The sequence below is a fragment of the Panicum hallii genome, chromosome 2 (genome assembly GCF_002211085.1).
Source record: "Panicum hallii strain FIL2 chromosome 2, PHallii_v3.1, whole genome shotgun sequence".
Taxonomy (NCBI): Eukaryota; Viridiplantae; Streptophyta; class Magnoliopsida; order Poales; family Poaceae; genus Panicum; species Panicum hallii.
Genome location: NC_038043.1, coordinates 48953398 through 48966708, shown reverse-complemented (window position 1 = coordinate 48966708; position 13311 = coordinate 48953398). Strand labels below are relative to the sequence as shown.

At 46.7% G+C, this 13311-nt stretch overlaps 2 protein-coding genes across 6 annotated transcripts; both read right to left on the bottom strand.

The window, feature by feature from the left end:
• Positions 1–575: 575 nt before the first annotated feature.
• On the bottom strand, positions 576–3526 carry LOC112880165. 3 transcript variants are annotated; one of them, XM_025944667.1, is made up of 3 exons: positions 2013–3525; positions 1777–1941; positions 576–1176 (listed from the first exon to the last, which is right to left on the bottom strand). In XM_025944667.1, the coding sequence occupies exons 1-3, from the start codon at positions 3200–3202 to the stop codon at positions 930–932; spliced, it is 1602 nt and encodes a 533-aa protein (XP_025800452.1). In that variant the 5' UTR covers positions 3203–3525; the 3' UTR covers positions 576–929. The 3 variants fall into 3 exon arrangements, with proteins under 3 accessions (XP_025800452.1, XP_025800453.1, XP_025800454.1); XM_025944668.1 differs by having other exon boundaries at positions 1047–1176; positions 1718–1941; XM_025944669.1 differs by lacking the exon at positions 576–1176 and having other exon boundaries at positions 1772–1941; positions 2069–3526.
• Positions 3527–4947: 1421 nt separating this feature from the next.
• Positions 4948–7051, bottom strand: LOC112880167. Of its 3 annotated transcripts, none has more exons than XM_025944674.1 (4): positions 6279–7051; positions 6036–6163; positions 5737–5859; positions 4948–5177 (listed from the first exon to the last, which is right to left on the bottom strand). In XM_025944674.1, the coding sequence occupies exons 1-4, from the start codon at positions 6584–6586 to the stop codon at positions 5110–5112; spliced, it is 627 nt and encodes a 208-aa protein (XP_025800459.1). In that variant the 5' UTR covers positions 6587–7051; the 3' UTR covers positions 4948–5109. The 3 variants fall into 3 exon arrangements, with proteins under 3 accessions (XP_025800459.1, XP_025800456.1, XP_025800457.1); XM_025944671.1 differs by having other exon boundaries at positions 4978–5177; positions 5737–5880; positions 6279–7045; XM_025944672.1 differs by having other exon boundaries at positions 4979–5171; positions 5737–5880; positions 6279–7045.
• Between the last annotated feature and the right edge of the window lie 6260 nt (positions 7052–13311).

Below are 13311 nucleotides of genomic sequence, written 5' to 3'. Positions count from 1 at the left end.
GTGTGGAGCACACTTGTTTTTTTTAGAGTCACTAGCTGTTTACTGGCTAAAGTCTTAACTGTTTTTCTCTTCATGCAGGCTTTGTTGTCCCGCATGTCCCAACCACCCTCTGCCGACGTTGACAATACCTGATACTGAGAGTTTAGAGGGAAGGGTTCACATCTGAAACAATTGGATAGGATGCACTTTTGGTAGTAAAGTGTTCAGATAATATGTTCATTCGATATGGATATTTCCCTGTGATTGTTTTTTATTCATTTGTTTCTAGCTCGCGTACTTGCAAATGACTTGAGCTTATTTGTCAGTAGCTCGCATCACATGCTGTGGCAAATGTCTGGTATTTGGTGATTGCTGGTTCGCTGGTCGAGAAATTTGCAGTTTTGCCGTTCTCAAAAGTGGGATTTGCTAGAGGTTTCGCTAAAATGCCACTATGAAATGATGTATGTCCGCTGCAATACCTTTAGCCTCTTTTCTAATTCATTTTGTGGTTTCTCCCATCTTTACCCACATGAACTGACCATTGCGCCCTTGAGGCACCAGTCGTTTTTTTTTTTTTTTGAAAAGAGGCACCCAGTCTTATCCGCTCGGTCTCACCCCTCTCGCGCTGGCACTTTCTCTCGCGCGCCATGGCCGGCGGGCAAGCGCCACCGCGCCCGCAACCCCACCGTCCGCAAGACCGCAAGCCTCGCGGCAGCGCCGGCGCTGAGAGATGCCATCCCGTCGGCGAGCTCCCGTTCTTCTTCTCCCCAGTCTCCGGCGCCGCCGGCTTCTCCTTCCCTGCCTCTGGCGGTGGCGGGCGCGGGCGGAGGTGGCCCCCACGGCGGTGCCACCACGGATGGCAACTCCTGCCATGTCATGTTCAGCTGCTCCTCTCGTGCTCTGCCTATCAGCCTATCCCGAGCCAGGGGCGCCGGCGTTGGAGGTGACCATCAGCACCGCCCCTTGCGTTGTGCCGATTCGGCTGCCTCCGTCCAGGACCGTCCTGCTGTTCTCGTACGGCCGAGTTCGAGGAGACGAGCCGAGGTCCGAGGCGAGGAGGATGCGTACGAGAACATCTTGTAGCATGTCGCGTGCAACCAAGTGTTCGTCTTCCTGGGTGTTGCATTTGTGGCCAGCGTGGGCATGCCGCTTGCTGGTGCTCGATTGGGAGTGTTGCTCGACGGAGACGCTGCCGTGCTGCTAAGAAAAAACGAACTAAAAGAGATTAACTAAGTTGAACGCTGGAGCTTGTAGCAAGTTAAGATCAGCATTTGAGCAGAATATATATGTTTCCATTTTGATTTTTGAGATGGAAAATGAAAGTCAGAAAGTTCAATGCTTGGACTCATTTCATACTTTAATTTTCATATAAAAGACTCACCCCCCGAAAAAACCTGTAACATGTTAGAGCAGAGTATAATAAAAGAGAATAAGCAATTATAAAGTTTCAAAAACTCCAAATGGAACTCGCGTGCAAATATTAGCAACAAAATGTAACTACCGGATAAGATACGCTATATTATATCTGATCTAATTTTTATTGATGTCTAGTAAGTTTCTTTCATTTAAGATCAACATCAAGAGTGCAAGACACACGAAAGCTTTTAGCATAAATAATTGGTCATTTGAAACCACTAGAACACAGAACCAATAGCTAAATTTCGGACAATTTAGTAGTAGTACAAAAATAACAAACAAAGGAGAAGGGCACATGAACATAAGTTAACTGAGCCACAACCAGCAGAAATTTTGTAGTCGCATTCAGTAGCATCAAAATATTAGCATCGTGCCAAGTACCAAGGGGGACTATTCTTCATATCGCTGGACCTCAATCTTCCCTCTGTTTTCTCCCTAATCATGAATGGGACTTGGATTTCCTGATCTTGTGCTTTCAGTTTCCTCACCATCTTCTTCCAAGATGCAGGTATGCTAAAGTACTCGTGAAACATAAATCCTTTTGACCTGCACGGCAAAGATGGAAAATTACTTTGACACATAAGTTAGTGCAGCAGGAGAGCTATCCAGGAACCTACCACTGAACATGGTGGCAATACGACAGCAGATGATCAGCCAGGGTGAAAGGCCTTACAGAGGGCCGAATCCTCTCCTTGAAGTTGTGAATGAGGGAGAATGTCGATGTCCGCTCACACGTTCGCTTGCTTAGTGAATGCACCGCAACAGGGTCAGTTGTGTGCAGGGAGAAGTAAACAGAATTGCCACTGATGGATGGGAGGTCCTTGGCCGAAACACACAGGCAACGATCTTTGTTAAGGAAGATTGCTCTATCACCAAGACTGTCCACTGGAACAAGCTCTCTCTGGTGTACATTAACCAAGAAGAAGGCGAAGGCGAAGGGCTGCCACCCTTCCAAGCACTGGTCGATGATGCGATGCTGAACAGTGAGCAGCATGCGTCCCCCAAAGTCCACGAGATAGCAATCACACATGTTGGGACGGCCAAAACTGTTTGGGATGCAAGCAACCACGGGATATGGCAGGTGAGGGTACAGCTGAATGATCTGCCTGGTATCTTTTCTAATGCCGAATAGCCTGCCTTGGAATGGTAAGGCGGTCCAGAGCTGAAGGCCACGGTAGATAACACACCAGCGTGGACGAGTCGGCTCCGCATGGACCACCACCGGAACATTGGGGAACCAGGCAACAACCGCAATGGATGTGCAAGACCAGCAAACCGCGGCTTCCATCCATGCTCTTGACCAGATGTCCTTCACCAGGAGATGAAAGACGGGGGCAAGCGGAGGGAGGTCGAGGAAGACGCGAGTGAACGGGTGCAGGACACGGACGGCGGTGGTGCTTTTGTTGAGCAGGATGAGGAGGCCGTCCGTGAATCCGACGATCCTGTGGTCGTGTAGCTCTGGCAGGCGAACGCGGAGGCGCCTGCTGGTGGACGTGTGGAAGAAGTTGACCTGGCAGGCGTCGGCCGGGCGGACGCCATCACCGTCGCAGAGAGCAACCCAACCGCGCGGGCGGAAGCGAACGTCCCGTAGCGTGGGGTCGCGCGGGCTAGCCGTCGAGGCGCGCCAAGGCGCGCACACGGAACGTAGGCTCATGTAGTCAACCACGTCCTCCGCCAGCAGCCGCTCGGCGATGACGTTGGTAATGTCCGAGGGGAGAGACGTCCAGTCCCGGCCATGCGCCCGGCGCTTGCAGGCTACGGAAGTGGCAAAAGCACCACATTGACGCTTCCGCCCGGAGTCTGCCATCGCGCCGCCGAGTTTCCGCCGGCGTAATAGAGAAAAAGGCCGGGCCTTTCTCCCCAATCGGATCTGGAAACCAGAATAGTTGTTTAATTAGATTAGACCCAGATCCAGAACGAACTTCGAATCAATCGTTCTCCTCGGCCCTCCCTTTATACAGAACACTACATCTATGCCTCCGTCTCCGATCGCGATTCGTTACTTCAATCGGCCATGGACTCGGACTAGCCTCGACTCGGACCGACTTCTCGAGAGGAAGTACAGGCCAGGGAAATGATGAGAGAGTAGAACCTGGGTAGCGGTCCGGGAGGGGGGGGGGGGGCGCGGGCTGCGCGCGCTCGCCAGCCGCCGGCGGCCCGGGTGGGGCGCGGGAGGCAGATCCGGCGGCGGGTGGGGGGAGGGGGGGGGGTGGTTGACGGGCAACGCGGTCCGTATCTCGAGGTATATTCGGCTGGTAGAGCCGTTCCGTCCACCGTTCCTCAACTAAATATGTAAAAATGAAACCTCTCAATTCCATCTCCACCCATCCCACCAACCAAACGGACGTTTAGTGTTGAACTTTCTATTCTAGTGTTTGGTTGGGTTGGGTGGCTAGCAGACTAAACAGGTTTTCATAGTGCAGGCAGCCACGTAAAGGTTTGTTTGGTTGTCATAAACCAATGCAGAAAAGGGCTCGAGATCGCACGCGCAACCTGCATGCGGAGCATTGCAGAAGCCTGCTCTTCTTTTTGGGGCTTCGTTTTCTATTTTCGTCGCTGCTTATGGCCCATGATTTGTTAACCAACAACTGTTTACACGCCGTTGCTTCCGGCCCATAATTTGTTAACCAACCGTTTACGCACTGCTGTAATGGTGTAGGTGCATCCAAGTGAAAAAAAATATCCGTAGTTTTCAAATTATCCATCCAAATTAGATTTCAATTGTATTATCGTGTTTCTAATGACAGGATGTTCAAAACAAGACTAGACTTACGACATTTGAACAATCTTTTTTTAGAAATAGAAAAAAATTATTTTAAAGGTGGAACAATTGTTCCAGCTTCACAATAAAATTGTTCCCCTTCAAGAAAAAAGTTCCACTTCAAAAATTATTTAAATATAGTTAACTGAGATCTTATTTTAAATATTTTGTTATAAGAAATTTAAATTATTTTACTTCACACCTTGTCCTGTACGTTTTCTGCTCCGGAGGTGCGCGCGTGGCCCAGCCGACGGTAGCCTTGTGCGACGGCTGCACTGGCAGTCACGCGCGTTCCATAGCTGCAGTAGCGCCCCGCAAGCCAGGCTCGCGCTCTGCTTCGTGGGTCCAGCCATGTCCAGCCATCCGTATCGCTTCACCTCGTGTCCATTACCTCCGCCCAACTGCCCAAGACATGGTCCTCCGCCCGTCCGCCGCGGCAGAGCTCGTTGGAAATTGTAGAACCGCCCAATTTAACACTATTTTAAGCGGATCGTCGATCGTCTTCGGTAAGATGAGAGCTAACACGTGCTCGTGCCAAGTGCGTGCCACGTGTTAACCCATACCTAAATTGCAAACAATCAACACGTCATCCGCTGAAAATAATGTTAAATCCGGTAGTCTCGGTACGTATCATACCACATGACCAAGATCATGCATATACACGTACCGTTTACAATCGCATACATTGCCAATGAACCACAAAAGAGCAAGTTTTAATCAACAAGGATTAACATCTAGTCATTACAAACTTAATTAAAAGGGAGGGTCCAAATCTAAAACTAAGGTTCAAACACAACATACGAGTCTTAGTCTCACAAGGATCACTAGAAAAGGTACATGAACCATAAAGTTTAGTGATTAATGTGACACCCAACACGAATGCGCAGCGGATAAAATAAAAAGCGATGGAATGATGGCGTCTTGCTAAAGGACGCCACCAAGACCGCATCGGCCTACTCCTCACCCGCACCGGGATCGGCGGGGTAAAAGTGGCCAAACACCACTTCCAGCTCACCTGCAACTTATTTAACAAAGCAACATAAGTACAAAGGTACTCGCAATACTTACGCGAATAAACTAATCAAGGATTATGCATACGAAGACTCACAAGAAGGCTTTAGCTTAAGTGATTTATATAAGGATGAGCTCCTAATTCAACTCCTAGCTCTCTAGCATTTTTATTATCTTACCCAACCACCTCAAAATTTTAGTTTATTAAACCATGACCGAAAGGCGTAACATGAGGAGATACACCATAAGCGAACACAACCGAAATTTCTACGAAGAATTTATTGGATATTGAGCTTGCTCGTAACCGAGAGCGCGGCAATTCGAATTGACTAATTTAACCTTGCAAGGGTGTATTTTTTTACCCACACGACACAAGGATCATGCGACTCGCCCGACCGATAGACAGGCTGCACATTTTAAGCGATGTATGATCCTTAAGCACGTAGCAATAAGTTGTCATCTGTACCTGAAGCAGGGTAAAAGTGGCCAAACACCGTACAGAAAGTTAGCTTGCAAATTTTAAACGATGTATGATCCTTAAGCACATAGCAATAAGTTGTCATCTGTACCTGAAGCAGGCTGTGAAGAATCATGTTTTGACACATCTTCAGCTACGAATGAAGTCGTGATGCTTAGGAGGGGTATGTTGAAGAGCTTTGATATGATGTTGAATACTGACACACCGACAGCGGCTGAAGCCAATTCCACAGGACCTACCAGATTTAGAGGTCGGACAAATAACAAATGTAGATAATGAAAGGAATGCGATCATTTCTACTGATGTACTACAGAATTCAAGCATCACTCTAAAAAATGACCCAGCTGAAGATAATGCCCTATTTGCAACTGATGCGGAAGGGAAATTTACCTAGGCGGCCAATATATGCTGTCTCCATTAACTGCGCCACAGGATCGATTGCTTGCCCAACTATGGCAGGTACGGCCAGATTCATGAGCTCCCTCCTAATTCCTTCAGCATGATCGCTGACTGAATTTCTGAGAACGCAATAAACACGCACAAAACAAGCAGACGCATCACTCGGAGAGTCGCCACGCTAGTGACGAAACACACAAACAGCGTAATCCCGAATCGCCCGGGCTACGGACTCACCGCGCAGTAGTTGCACCCTCCGCGGCATCCGGCGGGGACGCGCGCGCCGGAGCCTCGCGGCGGAACCCACCATCGCTGCCCCCTGCCGGGCGAGCGACGAAGCACCTGGGAAGCAGGTGGCCTCCTCCTCCCGCCGCGGAGACCGCTCGTCTCGCGACGGCGGGAGGCAGCGAGAGCTTCGGCGCGGCAGCGCGGCGGGGCCAGCCAATCCCGATCGCTCCCCCGCCCACCCGGCGGTCGCGGGCGGGAAGAAAACCAACCGCGGTCGCCGGGCGCGGGGCCACCCGAGCCCCGGCGGCGAACTCCATCGGCCGCGGCGTCGGATGATACAGCGCTGCCGTTTTGGCTCCTAGGATGGCGTGGCGGGGAGAGCACGAGAAGGGAGGGGGAGGCGGGGAAGGGGCGGCGTGTTTTCGGTGGGCGCGTCCGCCTGCACCAGGGGTTTGGGGCTTTTGGCCGTGCGCGGCTCGGCCTGAACGCGCGCCGCGGAGGCGGCCGGCGGAGGGCTCTGCTCGCGTTTTCGTTGTTCAGGTTCTCTCGCCCGAGCCGGCTTGCGCTCGCGTCGCGTGTGTTTCAGAGCACTCGGGGGTTCGGGGTGCCAGCGCCACCACCATACGGGTCCATGGACAGACCGCCGGACCGGAGATCGGTGTGCCAAACGGCAGCACGGCACGGAGCTCCTCCGGCGATGGGCACGGCCCTGCTGATTGGGGCCCGTTTGGTGCGGCGCCGCACCAAACGCACCTCTCCGTGAAGCGCATCTGCGGGAGATTCTGGGAGAGCAGGAGCCGTTAACGCAGGCGGAGCAGACGGATTCAAAAAGTAGCTATGCCTGCTTCAGCTCCGGCTTCACCCTCGCGCAGAGCACTCCCAAACGACCTTTTAGTAGTGTTTCTCGAAGGCTCGAGCGGTTGCAAACACTATTCATTTTATTTTTTTCCGGATGGCCGAGCCAGCATTTAGTTTTCACTAGAAACTTGGCGCGGCTATTTCTAAGGTTAAGTGGCTCTTAAGCTCGTAACAGAGGTGTAAGTGGTTCAGTAAGGTATTAATTTTCTTGTTTCAAAGAGTGCATTGGATCATTGTTCTTTTCTTCATATGAATATCAAATGTTTTATTTTTTTAGTTCTTCCAGACAATATATTTCAATATTAGTCAACTTCATCTAGTGGAACCCTCCCTAATAGCTAGTATATTGTACCACTTTAATTTCTCTTTGGCATTCTGATACAAAGTTTAACATAGTTCTAGGCTGATTTTTTCATTTGATTTCAATTCAAAAATAACATAATAATTAAACAGACAATGTAGGGACTTAGTGGTTCATGTTTGCATGCTCAGAATCGACAACTAATCTCAAATAAGTATGTTTTATACCTTGTTAAATGAGGTTTGAGAATGTGGTATTGATGCTATTATATGTAATAATTTTAGTCGGATCCCTCCTCAATGAGTGGGGTGAAGCTAGGTCACCTTTTGCACCATCAGAAAAAAGTAAGTCAGAGATTATGAACTACATGTGTTACCAAGATATAAGGTATCATACATGTTAGTTTTACTTATATAGTCATCATATACTTCAGAAGCAGATTACATAGAAAACCTTTTAAAACCGCAAAGAGTCTCTTAATATACTTTGGAATGGATATCTAAGTTAATAATATTTAGTCATCTTTGACAGTGAATAACTTCAATTATATGGCACATGTAACTGCACATATAATTAAAATGGGTTGTCTGCATGATACAAAAGCACACATTTCCAAGCTTGAAAATATTTTAAGGTCATTTAGTAATTAAATAGGAGTGAAGAAAGAAGGTGATGAAATAATTTTCCAACACATCGAATCTGTGTTCACACGCAGAGCCATAACACTTAGCCTGAAATTGAATAACTCACATTATAGCACTAGGAAGTGTGCATGTTGCAGTATAAAACCTACACCTTGAATACTCGGAACTGCGGGCTTGGCTCTCCGCTACTCCGTATCCCTTCTCTTTTCCCATGCAAGTCGCTGGCCAGAGCTGCTGGGCCGCACGATATCTCTGTCGCGGTCGCATCTCCTCGCTTGTGGCGAAGCTCATTTCTCTGTTGATCTCTTTCTTTCTTCATTGAATCAGGAGAGAGCAACGCTAAAGGAACAGACAGGCACACTCCATGAGAGTCGATGTCTACCGGCCAAATCCTCACACGACTCTAGCTTCTCTCCCTTGTTCATCCACTTGAGCGCTTTCCATCTTGGATACTTTGCAGGACCCGTGTGAATTGGAGAAGGGCGCCGCCAGTCTCCATTCACGTCGCTGGCTAAGCACCGGCCGGAGTGTATGCAAAGAATCACCGGATGGAGTCTCTGTGTGCTGGTGTTGTTGCCTTGTTGGTTCCCCTGCGTGCTAGCTGAGACGGCATGCAGGAGGAGACAGGACGGGGGAAATCCACGACGGCGTGCCTCATCCGACGAGCCGCGAAGGGTCGCGAAAACTAGCGATGGAAGCTTGGGTTGGACAGCTGGGTATACCCGAGATCCTACGGATACCGTTGCTGGACGACGTGGCCCAATAAGAGTTGAGAAAGTTCGCCGATTTTAGGTCTTCAGAGATACGTGTGTTGAGTGCCATGTCAGCGATCATGATCGATATCTTACGATGTCTCAGGGCTCACGGACAATAGTCTAATTCAGAACAGTTTTCCCCTATGGTTAGCGTGTTTTCCAACTACGAGGACGCTTATTTTTTAAATGGACCGCGGTCGACCAGATCCAAATAAGGATTGTGCTGCTCCATCTTCCTCCATGGATTGCTATTCTAAAGAGCAGAGTTATGAAGAAATTCAGTTTTAGAATTTTAGGTATGAAATTAAGTGAACCGTAATGTGCTGACATATAAAAAAACTAATTAGGTAACTCCATTTCCAGATATTACTTTACAAGGAGGCAGGCCAGGTACAAATGCTCTCAATGTCCTGCACAAAATGCTGAACCAATGTACATTGCCGCTCATAATAAATTGACAAAACTTTTTACATGACTTGCATGATTTGGTTTCCATGGTTGCTGTATTCTTGTGGTTCCCCTTCTACAAATATCACATGACTATCAAAGAACCAGGCCTCAGGGTTTTGGGAAAGATGCCTAGAGTTAACTTCGTGTTCTTTGGTGATGTTGTCAAAGAGCTAATAAAGAGTGCAACCACTTCAATTGTATTCAGGCAACATGAGCACTCAAGGTTATTTCCTACCACGCAAATGTCAAGGTGTCATGGCCTATGTACACCTTTACAGTCCGTGTATCACATTGGTCCCAACAGGCAAAGCGTCTTCCCTGATCTAATTAAATGTTTCAGTGACTGGGTCTGATGAAGAATGTAAGGTGAGATCTGGTATTTGCACGTTCAACAACATTACATAATCATTCTTGTATTAGGCTACCTGATTATGCGAGCATGTTAATTCAGTGGCCGGTAATATACTATCATAGCTCCAATGCATTTTGTCTAGTTTGGCAGACAGCAATTGGCAATGCCAAGCAAAGTGCCCAGAACTGGCACCTGTAGTATCTTCAATATTAGAATCTTGTCCAAAATGCAGAGAGCTATGACTGCTCCTGACATGACAATAGAATCGATGTCATCTGCGTGCATGTGCATAGATCATTGATGAGATTATCTACTGTTTTTCGTAAAGGCTATGTGCTGCCCATATTATGCTACGCTAAACTCTGATAACACAGGCTATACGCGCTTTCACTGCGGGCGCGGCGTTAGCGCGCCGACCATCATAGTAACTATAGAGGAAAGAATTTAAGGGTACTTTGGCCATTTGGTGCAGCTTGTGCCGCATAGAAAAGGCCGAACAAAATGAACAAAAGTCTACGGGAAGATTAGCAGGTGACGACTAATGACGAGAATTGAAAAATGAAGTTATGGGGCCAGATAGCAAACAGAAACGTCAGCCCGGATGTATTGCAACGGGGGAGTTAACATCCGAGGGAATGGCAAAAAAAAAAATTAAAGAAATGATCCTATTTTCAACCATGAACTTTAAACGGATACCGAGTGCAATCCAACATTGTAAGTGTTGAAATAATAAAATCAGACAAATTTGGTCTAGCTGATTTTATAGTTGGACTTTTCATTTTCTAGAAGAAATAAAATCTGGTTTTATCTCTAAAATTCATAACTAAGTCAGTTGTAGTCATAAATATATGCAACTAGGGTATGATATTTTTGAAATTTCAATGTACATGTTATGCATAATGTTTTAAATTGCGGGCTATAACGGCGCTATAAAGGTTTCGTGGAGTTGCCGCTGTGACCACAACCCTATAAAATAGCACACTATAGCATGTAATAGCGGGCTATAGCGGCGCTAATAGCGGTTTAAAAATCCTGCCATTAAATATTTAATTCCGCTACTTAAAACATATTATGCTCTATTTGAATTTATTTAGATCCTCTTCGTTCCTACCACTAATGTTTTATTGCTTGCAGTCATGCCTATTAAGTTTAACTAGGATTGCTAGGAACATGATCAAATAGGATCCAAATAACTCTAAACACAGCACAAATAAATATTTTGCATTTTTAGGAAAAAAACATTTCATATTTTGCTGATTTACAATTAATTAGTTGTAAAATTATAGAGATTATTAAACAATGGCGCTTCGGTTTTTTAATTCTGAGGTTAAAATCAGTCCTTTTCTATTAATTAATCATTTTTATCTGATTCATTGGCCCCACCGGTTCGGGAAATGCTTTTGTAATCACGAGGGGTGTGCGTGTCTTGGTGTGTCCATCCTCCAAACTTTGCGCGACCCCCTTCTCCACATCCTGACCCCATTAAAACCCCCAAGCCCTCCAAGCAGAGCGGGGCGGAGCCCAGGAGTAGCCATTCGCGCAGAGCAGAGGAGTACGGACCCGAGCTGTAACCGTAAGTTCCTTCCCTTACTCTAGAATGCACTAGAATCTGCTTGCTTGCGTTCCAGTTGGTGGTGATCGGGTGGGGTGAGGGGTTGCGCGGGCGGGGCGTGGTTGTCTTCCCTACTTTGGTTCGATTTTGAGGTTGTTTATCTGCGATTCCGCTCCTACGGGGATTCGGTGAGGACGGGGTTTTTAGAGTGCAGCAGAATCTCCGCGTTGGTGTTGACCGAGTGAGGTGAGAGGTTGCTCTTTGGTTCGATTTTGAGGTTGTTTATCTGCGATTCCGCTCCTACGGGGATTCGGTGAGGACGGGGTTATTAGAGTGCAGCAGAATCTCCGCGTTGGTGTTGACCGAGTGAGGTGAGGGGTTGCTCTTTGGTTCGATTTTGAGGTTGTTTATCTGCAATTGGACTCTGCGGGGATTCGTGCGACGAAGTTGTGTTGTGCGCAGGGCTGGTTAATTCTTCAGTCGACGCGCTTGTACCTCCGATGCTTGTGCCGCCCCTTGGGGATTTTTTTTCGGGAGGAATTTGGAACGGTTAGGGTATTAATATGCTAGAGTTCTGCAGCAAGAGTTAGTGATGGACTGGGTGATCGGCCGTTTGGTTGGAGCTCATGACTGGTGGCTTGGATTCCTGTTTTTCCTTTGCATAGATTCCTTGTTCTTCAAGCGGATTGGATATATTGCTTAGTCCATGATGTACATTTCCTGATCATTTTGTTCCCTGTCTTGTTGGATGTGCCTTCAAATATTATGTTTGCACCGACCTGCTGTCTTATTTTTTATTTACGTTGTAAAATGCATTGTCACGAAACAGCTCTATTACTGTTAGCTTCGTGCGCAACATTGGATGGCTCATTGGTTGTACAGTGCGCTTTCTCGGCATTTTATTTCTCTACGTACTGAGCTGTACCAGCAAATGCAGGTGATTTTTTGATAATCTGATATGCTAATTTGGTAAATGGATCCAGTCAGGCAGCAACAAAGATGAATATATGCAATTGGGGTAGAAAGGATAAATGGTAAACATCAGGGACAAGTAGAGATCAAGTTGTAATTATCCAGTATTACAGATCACGTTAGTTGGTATATCTACTAAAGGAGCACGTATGGCATACTATTTGCAAAATACATACCATTGTAGTGTCTCATTATGCATATCATCTAGGATATTGTAGCAACCCAAAATGTACTGATTAAAATCTGTTCCAGTTTTGTTAGCAAGAGTGACCCTAGTTGTGTGAGCAAAAGAAGTTTTCTGGTGCTACCAAAGGTCATAGTGCCCTGGCCAAAGGTCATGGTGCTACCATAGGATACGGCAGACAGATGTTAAGGTTCTAAATAGATGACTTGTGTACTAAAAGGATGTCAGATCTTGTTTTGCTCTTGTGAAAGATATATGCGTTTTTATTTGGCAAAGTAAAATATAGAAGTTTGTTTTGCATTATTGGTTTTAAGGAATACAAATATTATGTGCACTGTGTGTGACACACTATTTGGGAAAGGCTAAAACAATAGAGAAACAGAAGTTAATGCACGTTTGACTGTGTGCGACACACTATTTGACTGTACTCTATTGTTTGCAATGGTGCAACCTCTTCATTGTTCAAGATGAGATCTATTTGTTTCTTTTTAGAGGAACTTGGGGACGGTGATCATACAAATTGCTTTTATCTTTTGACAGTTTTGCTTTGTGGATTGAATTTGCAGGCGACAAAATGAAGCTCTCTGTTTACTCACCAACTGGGACACGTTTTGAGATTGATGTGCTGGAAACATCCACGGTATGATTTATTTGTTTTGACTCAGACATATGGGTTTGCATTGTGGTTATGCTACCAATCATGATAATGTATCAGTCTCTAAATGGTTTGTGGTTCTCACAGATTCTAAATGTAAAAGATGTCATTGCTGCAGTATCGGGCTGCAATTCTAGTACCTTTGATCTGTCATGCAATGGATCTTCCCTTTGGATTGGATCAAGCATCAGCCAACAGGGAATTAGTGAGTCTGATGTGCTTGTTATGATTCCGGTCCCGACTGGGTCATCAGGAGGGTGAGTCTGTGGCAAACTTGACCCTTTCGTTAACTATCTATTCCCATCCTCTTTGCCTGCTG